The sequence below is a fragment of the Panthera tigris genome, chromosome A1, assembly GCF_018350195.1.
Source record: "Panthera tigris isolate Pti1 chromosome A1, P.tigris_Pti1_mat1.1, whole genome shotgun sequence".
Taxonomy (NCBI): Eukaryota; Metazoa; Chordata; class Mammalia; order Carnivora; family Felidae; genus Panthera; species Panthera tigris.
This window is the reverse complement of record NC_056660.1, coordinates 27086129-27102337: the sequence shown is the minus strand read 5'-3', so window position 1 is coordinate 27102337 and position 16209 is coordinate 27086129. Positions and strand designations below refer to the sequence as shown.

General features: G+C 44.9%; 1 protein-coding gene across 2 annotated transcripts in view; it reads right to left on the bottom strand.

The window, feature by feature from the left end:
- Window positions 1–16209, bottom strand: part of ENOX1 (ecto-NOX disulfide-thiol exchanger 1) — a 270650-nt gene that overhangs the window by 59525 nt on the left and 194916 nt on the right. For both annotated transcript variants that reach the window (XM_042976177.1, XM_042976235.1), the window contains exon 12: window positions 3878–3985. In XM_042976177.1, the coding sequence (XP_042832111.1) occupies window positions 3878–3985 (108 nt within the window). The remainder of the gene's footprint in view (window positions 1–3877; window positions 3986–16209) is intronic.

Sequence of the window (16209 nt, the reverse complement as noted above, 5' to 3'; positions counted from 1 at the left end):
ATTAATTTAAACCCTGCAGTGTTTGCAAGTTGCCACCAGCTGATGTTAGACTAATGATTACTCGTGAATGATGTATTTTCCGTTGTTTTAACATGCCACAGTGCTATTGTACATGTCCTCCTTGAGAACATATTTGAATGACTGGCATTGTTTCTGGAGGCCTAAACAAAAAGATGATTTTCTTCTTCTTCTTTTTTTTTTTTTTTTTTTTTTTGCAAAGGAAGAATCGGGAAGACATCTCCTTGGTCACTGAGGCATTAGAAGAAAAGCTATTGCTCAAATGAGATTTTTAACAGCGAACACCTGAAAACACTACTCCCTCTACTCTCTCTCTGAAGGCTTAGCAATAATCAGTTATCTAGAGATTTCTGGAAACCTTTAATTGGCGTTTTATCAAAGCAGACATTGGGAGCTGAGAGCAAGGGCAAGGGGGGGGCGGGCCTTACGGCCGTTGCCAGCACTGCTTCCTGGCTTTTTAATGCTTAGGAAGCAGCCCCTGCTGGATCATTGTTTTTTTTTAAGCCTAAAATAAAACGGTGGGAAATAAATGCTGAAAGTCTGAAAGAAAATAAATGCACGTACACCCGTGATGTGTCCGATCTGACACGCTGGTTCTTTCTGGCTATTTGTGCATATTAAAATGAAAGCTTGTGTGTATGTGTGTGTGTGTGTGTTTAGGCAATGTCAAACCGTCGGCAAGAAAGCCACACGCTGTCCGTGTCAAGAGAGGGGATTTGCGAAAGGAAGGGGAACATATAGAAACTGAGCCTGGGGCAGCCGACGATGGACCAGAGGCTCTTGGGCTCGTTTCCACGTGGCTCCCACTTGGGACAACAATTCCACCCGCTGGTCTTCGGGGCTACATCACGGGTGTTGCCGCACACAGCAATCGTGACGTGTTACGGATGTGAGAAGAAAAGGGTGCCAGCGCGATAGCCAGGCCATCCGTTACCAGAGGGCACAGGGGGACTGAACAAGACCCTCCGTGTTTTCCCGTCCGAAGGTTTTCTCGTTGCAGGTGTTCCTTATCGTCTTTCTCTTGGCTCACCGTAGGTCCCGCGGTTCGTGCTTCTGTCGGGTCGAGCGGGCCTAGCTCTGAAAGCTTTGTTATTTTGCAGCAGAAGGCAAGGACCCGCTCCACCTTTCCGTGTTTACCAGCACAGACGTGCCCACGGCTCTCCTCCCTTTTACGCGGACTCCGTCGTGCCACTCCACGCCCTCTTGTCTTGCCACACCCCCGGCTGGCTCCCCCCGGTGCTCCCTGTCTGCCGCTTCTGTTCCCTCCCCTGCTCTCATCTGCCAGAACGGCCACAGGCCAGCGCTCCCTCCTACAGCAGCGGGCTAGCCACTGCCGTGCCCTCACCGGCCTCTCCCTGTCCCCCTCTCCTGGAGCTACTCGCTTCCTCCAGGTGGAGCAGAGGAGCGTCTCGTCTGTGGGTACCTGGGCTTGTGAACAAGCGCCAGACGCCGGACGCTGCCACCGTGGGGCGGGAGCCAGGGACCCGGAGGAGCTGCATCCTAGCAAACAAGGAGGGCCGGGGACCTTCTGGGGAGCCTAGGGAATAACCCTGCCTTCCCTGAATGGGGATGGTAAGGGCCTTCCCTCACAACCTAGTCTTGCTTTTTAGGATTCCCATCACGTGGCATCACTTTAAATAGCAGAATACCAAGTCTTCAGAAAAAGGTGTATCTTTTCCTCTCTCTCTCGTGTGTGTGTGTGTGTGTGTGTGTGTGTGTGAGACAGCATCTAAGCCCGTGCAGTCATACTGTCCAGGAGCGATGCTATTTGTGTAGGCCTTATGTATGCAGGCACTGAAGAAGTGTTTACACACGTACTCTACATAAGTCCAAAGGAAGCCTTATCGGGCAATGTTCTTGGAAGTACACAGGTGCCTTTGCAAGTGTATGTCTGTCTGCGGCGTGGGGGTGGCTGCGAGGAGATGGAAGGAACACGGCCAATGCGTGCTCCCAACCGCAAGGATGACAGGGGCTCCGGGCTAGAGGATGTCACAAAATAGACTGCCGGTGGCTACGGCAGCCAAATGCACGTGGCTGCAGTGTGTCCCCGGCCTGCTCAGACACATGTCTTTCTGATGCCTTTGTTTGAAAAGAGCCGTCCCGTTTAAATTAGTACAGCAGACTGAAACACGATTCCTTCCCGGTCCGATTTTCTAGCTCTTTAATGATTTCAGTTGTTCTGAATCTCCTTCATGTTCCCTGTTTAAGTAATAAGATGGAAGTGTGATGCTTCACCACTGCCTGTGCGTGCACTTTTTGCCCTCTAAAAGTGCAAGCCACAACAAGAATGTACCGGTGCTTTCTGCGAAACTCAGAATCTGTTTTTTTATGACTGGGGTTTAGACTTCAAGTCCAAAACACGCATACCTTAGAGGTGTTGTGGGTTTGGCTCCGGAAAATTGCAATAAAGTGAGTCAACTGACTTTTTTTTTTTTTTTTGGCTTTCCAGTGAATAAAAAGTTACGTTTTCACTATAGTCTATTAAGTGGGCAATAGCATTATGTCGAAAGAGACCATGTACGTAAAGGATCTGAGTCACGTGGAGAAAGGACAAATCCACCCCTCCCCATCCCAGCAAATCGAGGAGAGAGGGGGTCAGAACAAAACGACAAGGCTCAGAGCTATGTCTGATCAGGAGCAAATATGGACCAAAACAGCGTCACAATGCTGATAGTCTCTTTGTAACGTAGAGGAGGAAAGCCCGGAGACTCGGAGTCTCCTGGATGGCAGGTCGCTGCGAATTTTGTCAGCAGTTTTCAGCTCAGTCTAACTTCTCCAAAATCACACAGTAGATTCAGCCTCAGTCTGCATTATTTTATCTGTACTAATCACATAATCATTAGTTTTATATTCTCCTTCAAAGCTATAAAAGCTTATGAAGTATCCAACATCTTCACTTCCTACTCACAAATCCCTTATACTGTTAGGGGAAACTAACCAAAACTACATTTTCCTGCCCCCAAACCATGAAAAACGAAAAATCGCTTGTAAAGTGACTGAGTCACAGCTGACTATTCTCCCGACGTCACTTTTTTAGATACACCACTTCTGAAGTTATTTATATTATACAAATAACCTTCTCATAAGCCACTGTGGGTGTGAAATGTAAAACAAGCTAAATTTGATCCCCCCCAAAGGGTTGGGGTTACGCTATGTGATTTTCTCCCTCCCAGTTACCATTCATTACATTGCTGGCAGCAAGGAAGGCCAGAAAGAGGCAAGCATTTCAAGAGCTCTCCCGTGTAGGTGCTGGGCTTAGATTTCACTCAGATTTCACTCTGCAGCTGAGCAATCCATCTTACCCTGCTGTAAGACAATACTTTCAAATCCACTTATCAATGTCAGGCCACACTTCAGTATCAAAGAAAGCCAGGATGAAACGATCAGATTTACAAACTTCATATAAAAGGTTGGTTGCTCACTGTGGTTAGATGAGTGCCCTGATGCACAAACGGGCAAGGCTCTTTTTTTAATGTCCCCGTGACTCAGTCGTTCTCCATTCAGATGTCTGCGTGAAAGCCATGGGCTATGCTAAACACATTTCCCTCACTCTTATCCTTAAGAGGAAACTACCCGCTTGCTTGGGGATCTATCTGTACCTCCGGTGGCTTAAGACTTTATCAAAATTCATTTGTCTTTTGGAATGAACTTTGACACACCGCTGGCAGGCTCAGGTGATCTCCGCAGGTGCAAGAGTGAAAACAGGTTTTAGATTCTACAGAGCGAAGCTGCCAGGAGGTTTGAGAGGGTGCAGGCCGACTGTCCCACAGACTGACTTCGGGAAAGTCTGCACAGGTGTCTGATACGAGCGACGTGCACGTCAGCGTATGCACGAAGCAGAGACGTTGCGTTCACTTACTTGTTCCTGGAGGACTTTAAGTAATGCTTGCGTGTGCGACTGCTCTTCCTTTGCTTGTTCCAGTTCCGACTTCTTGTTGTTTAACTCCTCCTGGATGGTCAGCAGTTGCTGTGAAAGTAAGAATAGTTAAGGTAAATAGAATGTTGGCCAGGAGATGGCAAGATATTAAAAATATCCATTCAAAACCTGAGAAGATTTTTTTTTTATGTCTTAAAGGCTTAATCCAGACTTCAGCTAACTTTTTCCTTTTTAAAGTTTATTTTGAGAGAGAGACAGAGAGAGAGAGCGAGCATGGGAGGGGCAGAGATAGAGGGAGAGAGAGAGAATTCCAAGCAGGCTCTGCACTGTCAGAACGGAGCCGGATTTGGGGCTTGAACTCACAAACCGTGAGATGGTGACCTGAGCCCAAACCAAGAGTTAGAGCTTAACTGACTGAGCCACCCAGGCGGCACGCCCCCACCACTTAGTGTAATGAGTATTGCAGGTTTTGACACATTATTAGGCCATTCGCGATACTGCTATGCAACGAAACGAATCTGTTCGAGCTATTTGCAAAGGCATCATCATAATCCTTCGAACAAATGCGCATTTGTCAACATGTAGAGAACAGCGTTAGTAGACAACATGTTTTGATAGACGAAGAAATGAAATAATCAAAAAAAAAAACAACCTGGATCTAATCCGTCAACTTATCCACTGTTTCTTCATTTTCCATAGGACAGGAAAACCGGCCTTACAGTGGCTCCGTGAAGCCACCTCACCCAGTGGCTGGGACCACAAAAGATCCTTTTACTTTCTCTGTTATGACGGTGATGTTTTATTAGATCAGCAGGACTGAAGTCCAAACTGCAATCAATATATCAGCCGAGAAAACTGCTGATATAAGCTGTCAAAACACTAAGCTATGGCCTACGCTGCTATTTTTAAGCAGGGCCACTGAAGGGATTTCTGTAAGCCTTGCCTTGAGCCTTCCTCGCCCTATCAACTGTAACTCATGTTGAGGCTTACCTTGTCTGCCAAAAGCACGGTACGGCCCGGCACTAATTCTTTGGAACAGGGCTGTATGTGACTATATACGTGGGCTGCAAAATACATTCAAGAGCTTCCAAACAGGCCGTAGCAATGGCTGTGTCTGCTCAAAGCTTCTTAACAACAAAGGACCAGTCGGGAAAGACAGAGGAGCATTTTTTCTGCTACCGAACATAACAAATGCCACAGTAATGATCTGAAATGTTAGTGCATTCCTGCCACGAAGGTGGCTGTCTCCAACATCAAGGCTGCTTCTTTGGGGCCTTGACAAGCCGGCTGTGCGGCTGCTGGCCAGCTCTTAACTATCAAGGCCTGAATAAACACTGGCGCTGGATTTCTGATGCTTAAACCCACCAACTGGAAGGATTAAATTAAGTCTTTAAAACCTAGTTTTGGGGTGTGTTGGGGACTAGGAAGCACTCAGAAAAACACACTCTGCTTTCCCTTGGGCTGGCTTGCCCTGTTCCCTCCTTTGGCACTGGATGTAAATTCGGGAACCGACTTTCGTGCCCCCTAGCGTAAGTGGCGATATCCTTGCAATACTCTAAAAACCCTATTTCACCACCAGCCCGTATCATAATGACACGTGAGGTAGTACACACGTCCCACACCGGCTCCCTTAACACCTTGTGTGATTTAATTGTGCATCAGTCGATTGAAACACAGAAACCGGGGAGCCCGTATTGTCCTCTGGCACCGTGACAAGTACCTAAAATGACTGCTTCCAAACATTGGGGGGTGACTCTGTTCCTTCATTGTCATTCATGACTGGCCCCAGAACAGCTCTCGGGGGATCTGGTGTTCTGACTTTCGATGACGCCCGGTGAATTTTTACATATTAGACAAGTTTCAGATCCGATCCTTAAACCTCCTTTAAAAATGAGCCAAAGGAAGGACAGGAAATCGTCTTCAAGAGTAGGTAGCTTAGGTTTGTTCCCTGCCACACTGGGGGTAGCAACGCTCAGAAACAACTCATGTCCAGCGGAAGGGTGTCGGCTGCGTTAGTGATGGTGCATCTGTTCAAGGGAAACTATGCAGCCGTTGAAAATGAAGTTGCACAAAGGTCTTTGGACAACACAGAAGAAGCTGCCAATACACTCTTCTCCCCACGAAGACTTCAGGTTACAAAAAGGTTTCATTATGGAGCCTACTTAAGATTCTCTCTCTCTCTTCATCTACCCTGCCCTTGCTCACATGCGCTCTTTCTCAAAGAAATAATAATAATAAAAATAAATAAAAATAAAAAATGTTAATTATATAAGTATAGCCGACCTACAATGGTATATTAGTTTTAGGTATACAACATAGTGATCTGACAAATGTGTGCATTGCTCAGAGCTGACCTCAATAAGTGTGGTCACCATCTGTCACCACACAAAATTATTACTTTATTATTGACTCTATTCCCCAGGCTGTACTTTTCCCCTCTGTGGAATCACACTTTTAAAAATAAAATGTTTTCTCTCTCATCCCCACTTCCTCTTTATATGTAGGCAACCACTTTCAATGGTTTCCATCTTTGTTTGAATGTGTTTTTCTAAAATACATATTGTTGTTTCCTGAGCATGCATTCTTATGGGATGTTGCCATATCTCTTGTTATTTACGTTTTTACTAGGGATTATTTTTTAAAGACCCATTCCTGTTAATATGTGTGTATCTCATCTGTTGCTCCTGATGGCTGTACAACAATCTGAGCTACATCCACCCGGTTATACCTAATCCACTCTCCCAGAGAAAGCCACTCAGATTATCTCTAGCTCTCCTCACTCTATACAAGGCTGCAGTGGAACATGCGGGTGCATGGTAGCTTACGGACCTGCGGCAGAACTCCCTAGGCATTCAGCAGGGGAAATGCCGCTTCCTAGGGTGTACCCAAGATGCCAGTTTGCCCAAGCTGCCGTGCCGAATGTCTGTGCCAGTCCACCCGCCCACCAGTGGGGTACGAGAGTCCCCGTGCCCCACGGCCACACTAACGCTTAGCACTACCCACCTGGTTTTCTACTATTTGTCAGATAGTTCTAATTGCTGTCTAATCATATAAAGGTTATTCACTGAAAATATGTTTGGGTACTTCTCTACACCCCTTGTGATTTTTAAACCTCTCATCAGATGCTTGCTGGCTGCTGAGGCTTCCATTTACACTTCAAGGGCAGTCGTTCTTAATATGGGGAACTTTTCAAAATAGGACTGATTCTTGGGCCCTCAAGAAGACCAATTAACTCAGAATATCTAGGCAATGATACGTTTAAAAAAATGCCTTAACAGAGAATTCTAATGTGTAACTGGAATAAATGCCACTGTTTCCTTTAATGCTCATTTAAACCTCATTCTACTACACTGTGACTTCCATCTAGAGTACTCCACTCAAACTATCGTCACTGAATCACTGATGCTTTTCTACTGGCTGACTAGCATGCCGGGTTCTCTTCTCCTACTCGGTACCTTCCCCAGGTGCTCTGTTCACACCCATGGCCTCAACTCCACATCTTACGTGCTTATGCCTTACCAGGGTGACTCTACAGTCTGTGCCTCATTCCTAAAACCCGGAAGTCCACCCCTCCCCTTTTATCACCTTGGGAACCTCCCTGCCCGGTCCTCTGCCTTTTCTCCCTCCCAGCCTCACTGTCATAGTTAAGGCAGCCCCTCTCCTCTCCTCTGGCTCTGCTTGTCCCCCTTGTCATTCACCCTGTACTCCTCACAGAAGTGACCTCCTAAAAAATGAAAGTGCTCCCATGCTTAAAAAATATGGTTGGCTCAGCATTTTTCAGAGAACTAGAACAATAATACTAAAATTTGTATGGGACCACAAAAGACCTCAAAAAGCCATAGCTATCTTGATAAATAAGAATAAAGCTGGAGGTATCACAATTCCAGATTTCAGGATATACTACAAAGCCACAGTCATCAAAACAGAATGGTACTGGCACAGACACACACAAAAACAGACACACAGATCAATGGAACGGAACAGAGAGCCCAGAAATAAACCTATATATATATATGTAGGTATATATATATATATATACCTACATATATATATATATATAGTCATATATATGGCCAATTAATCTACAACAAAGGAGGCAAGAATATGCAATGGGAAAAGACAGTCTCTTCAATAAATGGTGTTGGGAAAACTGGACAGCTACATGCAAAAGAATGAAACTGGACCACTTTCTTACACCACATACAAAAATAAACCCAAAATGAATTAGAGACCTAAATGTGAGACCTGACACCATAAAACTCCTAGAAGGAAAGGTAGGCAGTAATTTCTCTGGCATCAGCCATAGCAGTATTTTTTTCTACACGTGTCTCCTAAGGCAAGAGAAACAAAAGCAAAAATAAACTATTGGGACTACACCAAAATAAAAAACTTTTGCACAGTGAAGGAGATCATTAACAAAACAAAAAAGCAACCTACTGAATGGGAGAAGATATTTGCAAATAACATATTTGACAAAGGGTTAACATCCGACATATATAAAGAACTTATACAACTCAACACCAAAAAATGCTGTATGCCTGAAATTAATGTAACATTGCGTGTCAACTATACTTCAATAATATAATTAAAAAATACTTTTGGTTCTCCAAACTCTACTGGAGAAAATCCAAAGCCCTGATCTCATCCTTCCCTGGATGTGTGAGGTCCTTTCATGTCTCTGTGACAAGATCATTACCCAGAGTTCTGCTTGGCAGGCTCCTACTCATTTTTAGGCCAACATCGAAAAGAATGTTTTTCGATGAGTACCACCCGTAGGATGACTTTATGCACTAGAAAACAGCCCCATCCAATAGGAAGACAAGACTCCTCACTAGGGCACATAGTTTGGTGGTGATGTGGGGGCTCGATTTAATTTCCACTTGCCCATCTGGCCTGGTGCCTTTATCCAGGGCAGAAGCTGCAGGACCATATGCAGTGTCTTGGGTTCTTTTGCAGTAAAGACCTCCTTCAATCACCTGAGCAAAGTTAATTGTCCGAACTGCTACACTCCCAAAGCATTTCATACGAAAGATTACCTGTCATAGGTATCTCAACGAGACTATACCCACCAATGGCAGGGTCAGTCGTTAGGTCGTCCCTGACACATAGTGTAGGTGCTGAATGAATGAATGAGTACAGAAATGAATGAATGCTTCCTCTGATTTCCCCACTGCTATGGGCTTAAACCATGATCTAGTAAAACAAAACAAGACCAAAAACTGCACACACCTGGACAAAAACCAAAACAACCACAATAACAAAAACTACCTGAGAATCTATCACCGTGTGATTTATTGTTCTAGACATATGGAGACATATGGATATATGGAACTTTCAGAGGAAAAGAGCAGCTCCATTTAAGACATTTTAAGACATTTTGATTCATTACTCTGGTGGTTCCAGATAGCCTTCTTAATCTAATGGGGCCTATTTCTTAAAAGGCTAAGGGAATCTACTCAATGAATGTATAATTTTATAACTTCTTCCCCATGTTCCACCAGAAACAGAACAAAACCACCACCGGAGGAAAAATACAATCAACATCCCTAGGCTGTTTTCTGCATTCTTCAAGATGAATGCCTTCTTTTGTTTACAAAGCATACACTCGTGAGCCTAATATTTATGTATTCAAAGCAGTGGTGAGATGGTCCACAACTAGATAATTTAAGTCCGCCTTCCTGGTTCTTTTTCACTTGAAATTTATGAGACCGTATCATATCCTTTCTAGTTAGGATGTTCAAGTACTAACGTGTCTCAATTACAGAAGTTCACAGGCAGCTAGAACTTAATCAGAAGAGTCTCTCGGTTGGACTGGCTGAGCTACAGCATAGTTTTAATTCAACAGTGGACAGTATGATATTAAGCAGATGCACTATTCCAATTTTTGGCGGTTACAATGGAGGGTGTTCCAATTAGACAATTATCCATGTGCCAATCAAGTGCAAACACTCTGGCAGACAATAACAGGTAAATAAAGGCCACACCTGACACATCTTGGTATTTCCAGGCCACTGATTTAATAGGATAATTTGTAATGCTCTTTGGGGATGTAGACTTCAGTGCGTAATGGGTCTTTCTCTCTGGAAAATTCAAAGAGCATTACAAATGTTATTTGGAGCCCCAGAATAAGTGAGGTCGCATCTCCATTTTTACAGATGGGCGAGTCGTAGGCACACAAAGGTTAAGCCATGTATCCAGGGCCACACTGTCTGGGAGACACCTACCACTCGCACGTCTCAATTTTCCTGCTTTAAACCGTGGTTCCTACCCTGGCAACCACACGGCACTGTCAGTTTAAAATGGAAATCAGGACATGCCAAACTTAAAATCCTCCTAGCAACGACTTCTACCTAGGCATTCGCCATTTCCACTTAAAAGCAAGCCCGGTGGCAGACATGCTTTTGTGTGCACTTCTGTGAACTCTGCAGTGGATTGAACTCTTCGTTAAAAACCGTAGCCCCTTCTTTGTCTTCTTTCCTTGAATTTTATAATTGTGCTACCAAGGTAAAGTTTTGATATGGCTAACAGATTACAGCAGGTTAGATTCGTGCATAAAAGGCTGGAGATATTTGAACCCACAGAGGGTCATCGATTTAAATTTAAATGTGGTTTTGCTCTTTTGACTCAGTTTTAATAAATGTTGTTCCATCTCCGTAACTTTGCTCTACATTAGATGCCCTACTCAGTGGGATGTGCTTTTGAAGCCGGTCAAACACCGCCTAAGGAAATGAAGTCCAGGGACTTCCAAAGGCCATGGTAGATGCGACTGTGTCTGGACCGACCAATCTGGGCAGCCGGTTTCGTATCTAGGCTACGCCTGAGGGTATCCAGCATCGCCCTGTGAGTGCCCTTGCCTCCAACCTGATTTCCCTGTATATTTTAGTCTGCGATCTGAACCTCACCTACGGCCAGCTCTGCCAGACCCCTGGCACCTTGTCCTGCCATAAGGTGCCGGGATACATGCACTAATCCTTTCTTCCTTGGTGAGTTCCTGCTACCCAAACACAGTGTACTGTTCTCCTCCCCCCCCCCCCCCCCCCCCCCCCCCCGGTACTCTCCAAACCCTCCAACTTCTCTTTTTTTTCAAAGGAGATAGAAATTTACTAACTGCACCGCATGGGAGCAGCGGGCTGGACGGCAGCGGGGAGGCTGTCTGCCACCCTCCGCCCTCTCAATCCTGTTTTGGTTCTCACGGATTGCAGAACCACTTCAGAATGTCAGCCTTAGGTCCTGCTGATGAAGTCACCTGGGCCTGCTTTGCATCCATCTCTGTGAATCCCGGGCCAATCTCCGGTTGTTAGGGAAAGTCTGAGATGGGGAAAATCAAGTGCATATTACCATAATGCAAAAAGCAAGGCTGTGCCTAAAGGCAAACACATCTAACAGTGTTCCTGACAGAGGAGAGAAAGCTGGCTCAGGGAAGGACAGTCATTTACCACCTGATAGCAACAACTTTCACTTCTCTCCTTGGGAAGAAAAAAAAAAAAGATGGAATTGAACTAGCCTGAATTTTCTTGTCACACAAGGTGGTAAGACTCCTCAAGATCTATTCTAGTTTAAAATGTCATCCGCCTCCACCTGGGGATGAAACTGGTCTTCAATTTACGGCAAGGGACAAGGGTAACCAAGCCTGTGGCCTGTTTTATCAATCGCGGTGCCTTCCACTCTGCCTCCAGCACGGTGACCCCTGGGGGAGAAACATCTCCGGGAGAGAGAGCTCCACCGTTCAGATGACTGATAACAGGAACACTGGATCATAGAAATGAAATTGTGCTCCGAGCCTAATATCCTATTACACCAGGCTATACATATTTAATTCCTTGGGTCTTTCCTCATAAATCAATTCCTTCAGGCCCTTAATCTCGTCAATATCTTTCCTGATATTGAATTTTAAATGCCATTCTCATTGCTAGGCAGAAAGGCAATCTCTTGCTCGTGATGGGATCAGGCGTCATTTACAGCCCAGAGACGCCTGGAGTGCTGCCCTATTCCCTGACCTGGCTGTCAAGATCCTAATGTCAGCCAGAGAGCCAAACAGCCCAAACAGGCCCGACTGGGCTTGCCCTCTCTCATAGGTCAAGACCATGCACCCCAGGCTCGTGACCATCAGTACACTGGAAGCCTGAGCCGTTCCTGGGAGGCTGGTGAGAAAGCAAGTGTTTTCAAGGGTTTGGGTCCTCCAGGGGATGCCTGAGACCCTGAGGCATGAGGCGCCCTGCCGCCCCACCCAGGCCAGGATGCTCTGGCAAGGGGGCCTTTCTTGGAACCTGTGAATAAGGGTCTGATGGAAGGACACACAGTGTGCACACATCTGAGCAAGATCTCGCAGGGCGTGGGCACAGGCCGTGGATTCTCTAGACCAGGGGAAGTGCACAACCGCAGAGAGCAGGGGTGTTTCCGGGTTCCCAGGGGCTGGCACATGATGCTGGGATTTCCCTTGCTGTAGAGAAAGAGAAAAGTCCACAGATTCGTGAGAAATTTGCAAAATTTCCAAAGGGAAGCAGGAGCGATAAATATTAAGGCTTCAAGAGTGACCAAGAGGTGGGGAAACACAGGGAAACACAGACATGCGGATTTGGGGGCCTAAGTCTGCAGGCGGCAGGGGGCTATCAAGGGCCGAGCCCCGGGAGCCGTGTATCTCAGTGCAGGAAATAAACAGGTGCAACTGTACAAAATGTAACAATAAAAAAACGACCTAAAGGTCCATCCATTTATTATCACTGTGGCCCAGCAATTCTACATAAAAATCAATGATAAAACACTCCCTTCTGACAAAAACTCCTTTGTTGTCCTAAAATTGCTGCAGTTATTGTTAGGATTTAGTATGTATGAAATCTTCAAATGAGCACATTTTCACTACTCAGCCTTTAACAAACGTACCCTGTGCAGAGTCTAAATTGGAAAATGTCCAGTTTCTGCTCCCACTCCCAACCCTCCCTGCCCTCCCCCCACCTCACAGCGGGGTCTCTGCGGCACACACTGGCTTTAGAATCTATTGAGCCTGTTCTGGACACAGTGTCTCCAATCCCATTAGGGGTACAGGCGTCCCTACATTGATACAGTAGATCTGAAATCAACAAAGGTAGCACAGACTATTACAAAGACTAACAGGTAGGACCTGAGCTACTTCAGTTCCTTGTACCGGATCCAGGAAAGAATTTTTATGTTTAGAATGTAAACTGTAAAACACGGTGAGAACCATGAGTGGTATTTATTTTTGCACTAAAGTGCAACCTTTAGGTCCTATGTTAAGTATTCTTACTGAATTTTCAGTGTTTTAGAAATTGAAACGCGTTCTTTTTGTTGTATTTCTTTTTTCATTTATTTTTGAGAGAGGAGAGAGAAAGAGAGAGAGAGAGAATGTGAGTGTGAGTGGGGGGAGGGTCAGAGAGAGAGGGAGAGAGACAATCCCAAGCAGGCCCCACCACTGTAAACACAGAGCCGGATGGGGGGCTTGATCTCAGGAATCGTGAGATCATGACCTGGGCCAAAATCAAGAGTTGGACGCTTAACCAACTGAGCCACCCACGTGCCCTAAAATGCATTATTTTTCAATTATTTGCTTTATAACTAAAGGACAAAGAAAATATTACATCAGTGGTACAACTAATAGTTTCCTGAACTATACCTTTTTCATTTGGTTTTATTAAAACTCACTTATTTACTAGACGATTATTTACATACTATTGTCTGTACTGTAATCCAAGTTCAAACTGTTAGATTAAAACAAACCAACAACCTACTGACTAGATTTTTTTCCCTTACACTGCACTGTTTTAATTTTTGGGTTTTTTTTTTTTTTTTTTTTTTTTACAGGCATAATTATATGTGAAAATCAACAGGAATGTCACTGTCTGTGTTTCCTTCCTGGTTGTTATTATTCACTTTATGTTATGATAATTACTGAAAATAATTTTGTCATTTAGAGGAGGATGTTTAGGAAAGGATCTTCTCTGAGTGTCAAATTACACTAGCCCCCCCCCCCCCCCCCAGCAGGCAGCCCAGCGCCTGGGCAGGAGAGGGAGATCATGACCCTGGCCTGCTGGGTTTGGTGGGGGAGGGGGTGGTGGGAAGGACAGGTTTCATCAGAGGTGGTTTTAGAGACCATTTCTTTCACTTGGATATCCTCCTAGGAGGGACTTGTATTAAAAAGATACTTTTTAGTTTTCTAATCCAAAGAGGTTACTGGTCATAATACCTTATATCCTGATAAAGCAACATTAGTATGAAAAACAAACATGCATATTTCCAAATACTGGTGAAAAGGCAAAAAATAAGCCACTAGTTAGCATTTCAAAGGCTAGCATGGTTAGCTTTCTTGCTGACTTGCCGTGTGGCCTGCAAAACACTTTACTGCTTCTGGTCTCCTCTTTTCTCTCACAACTGTGTCATGAGGAATAATTTATCATTTGAAAAACAACGCATCAATTAATTTCTTGAATACTGAATACAGGAAAAGCCGAAGCGAAAGTGATTTGGCAGGGCCTAAAACCTATTTTCCTTTCTTCAAATGATTTTTCTTTTTTCATAGTGTAATTTGCAGGCTCATTTCAGCTTTCTGGTTTTCACTTTCTTCAGATGTTAAAGATAACCATACTCACCAGTGGGGTACTGTGGAACTAAAGAACATCCATTAAGTATGTGAGGCTCCTTGAATGGCAAAGGGCGCCAAGTTAAATCAAAGTGCTATTCTTATCTTCTTTGCTAGAGTGGAGACGCTAAGACCCAGCAAGGTCAAGTGACTTTTAGCTTACTGTGAGTGGACTGGCCGTTCTGGGGATTAGTATTCTAAGAGAAAGGGCTGTGGTTCAGCCCCACCCCGGCCAGGCTGGTTACCCACCTTCAGCCAATTTTCAAAATGCAGGGCCAGCCAACTCGAATTAACACCATTCATGCAATTCACCAGAGAAGGCATCAAATGCTTTGCTGAAGTAGGAGTCTATGTCAGTGATATTCTCTCCATTGCCTTTGCTGGCAATTCCACTGCAAATGATAATCCAATTTGCTGGGATTTTATTTATGCCTATCACTTTTTTTTTTTTCCAGTTATATGAGGTGGTCATCACCCCAGTCTCTGGGCACATGTACAGCTGTTAATGTAGAAATTTAAAATAGTAACATGCTTTCCTGCCAGATTGGCCCACTCACTTCAAACAAGAACTTGATTGAACAGCTGGGTCTTGCACCGTGCTCTAAAGGCCAATAGAGATTTGTTCCTTCTTTGCAGGGTTTATAACCGAGTCATGGTCAGAGCTTATGGCTAGAAAACCCTTTATGGGTGACTTTTGACCAAAGTCCTGTGCCCATCTTTGGAGGTGGCTTATCCAAAGTGATCTGGGCCTCATTCAGTTTAGCTCCTGGGAAGCCAAGCCATGCTCATTCTAGATGCATTAACATCAGGTTTTACCATCATCACTGACCTCCTCGATGGCAGTTTTAGGAAAGCAGCTTTGGACTTAATGGTTATGGGATAAGAACGTGTGTTGGGGTCTTCAGAGCTTTAACTTGAATCATAATGGTGAGAAAGTTGTAACGATCTAACACGTTCTGCAGAAAAATGAAGTGAGAGAACATGGCCGCAAGTTCTATCTCTGCATCAGCGCTAGACGCCTAAGGATGGGAAACTTTCTCTGCTGTGGGTCTAGAAGGCCTTCACCGCCTCTATGACTTACCACCCGATTAACCACTGAACTTGAGGGAAGCTAATTCAATGATTGCAACTTTCCCATGTCTTCCTTGTTAACACAAGTTATCATTTCTTTATAGTAGGAGACTAGGACATCTAGGGGCAGGATGAGAAGGAGGGATAGCCCTTGAACTTAGCACTTGGGATCTTTAGAAGCCACTGGGGCAAGATCTGCAAATAAAAAGGCACATTCATCTATGACAGAAGAGGTGTGAGGCGGGGGAAGGCGGCTTGCTGCCCCCAAAGTCTCCAAGTTATTTCAATACACTGAATCTGGCTGGAAGCCCACGTGATAGGAGTCTCATTGTAACTAGAACCTTCGGAGATCTCCAAGTTTTCCCTGTTCCCTACTCCAGGGCCAAGCCCAAGGTAGACAGCTGCAGGCACAGGGAAGAGCAGTTTCCCTCAGGGGCTTTAACCACCGCAGGTGGACCCTATAACAGCTACTCAGCCCCTGGACTATCTTAGGTTTTCCCTGTCTCTGAACCGCAGACCATCTTTAAGGGCAAAACAACAGTAGCAGCAGCAACAGTAAAAAGCCTCAGCAAATACTGTCACTGTGAAGGACGCCCCCTACTCTTAATACCTGGGCTGAATTCTATCTGGTAAAATAAAATGCGGCACCAGC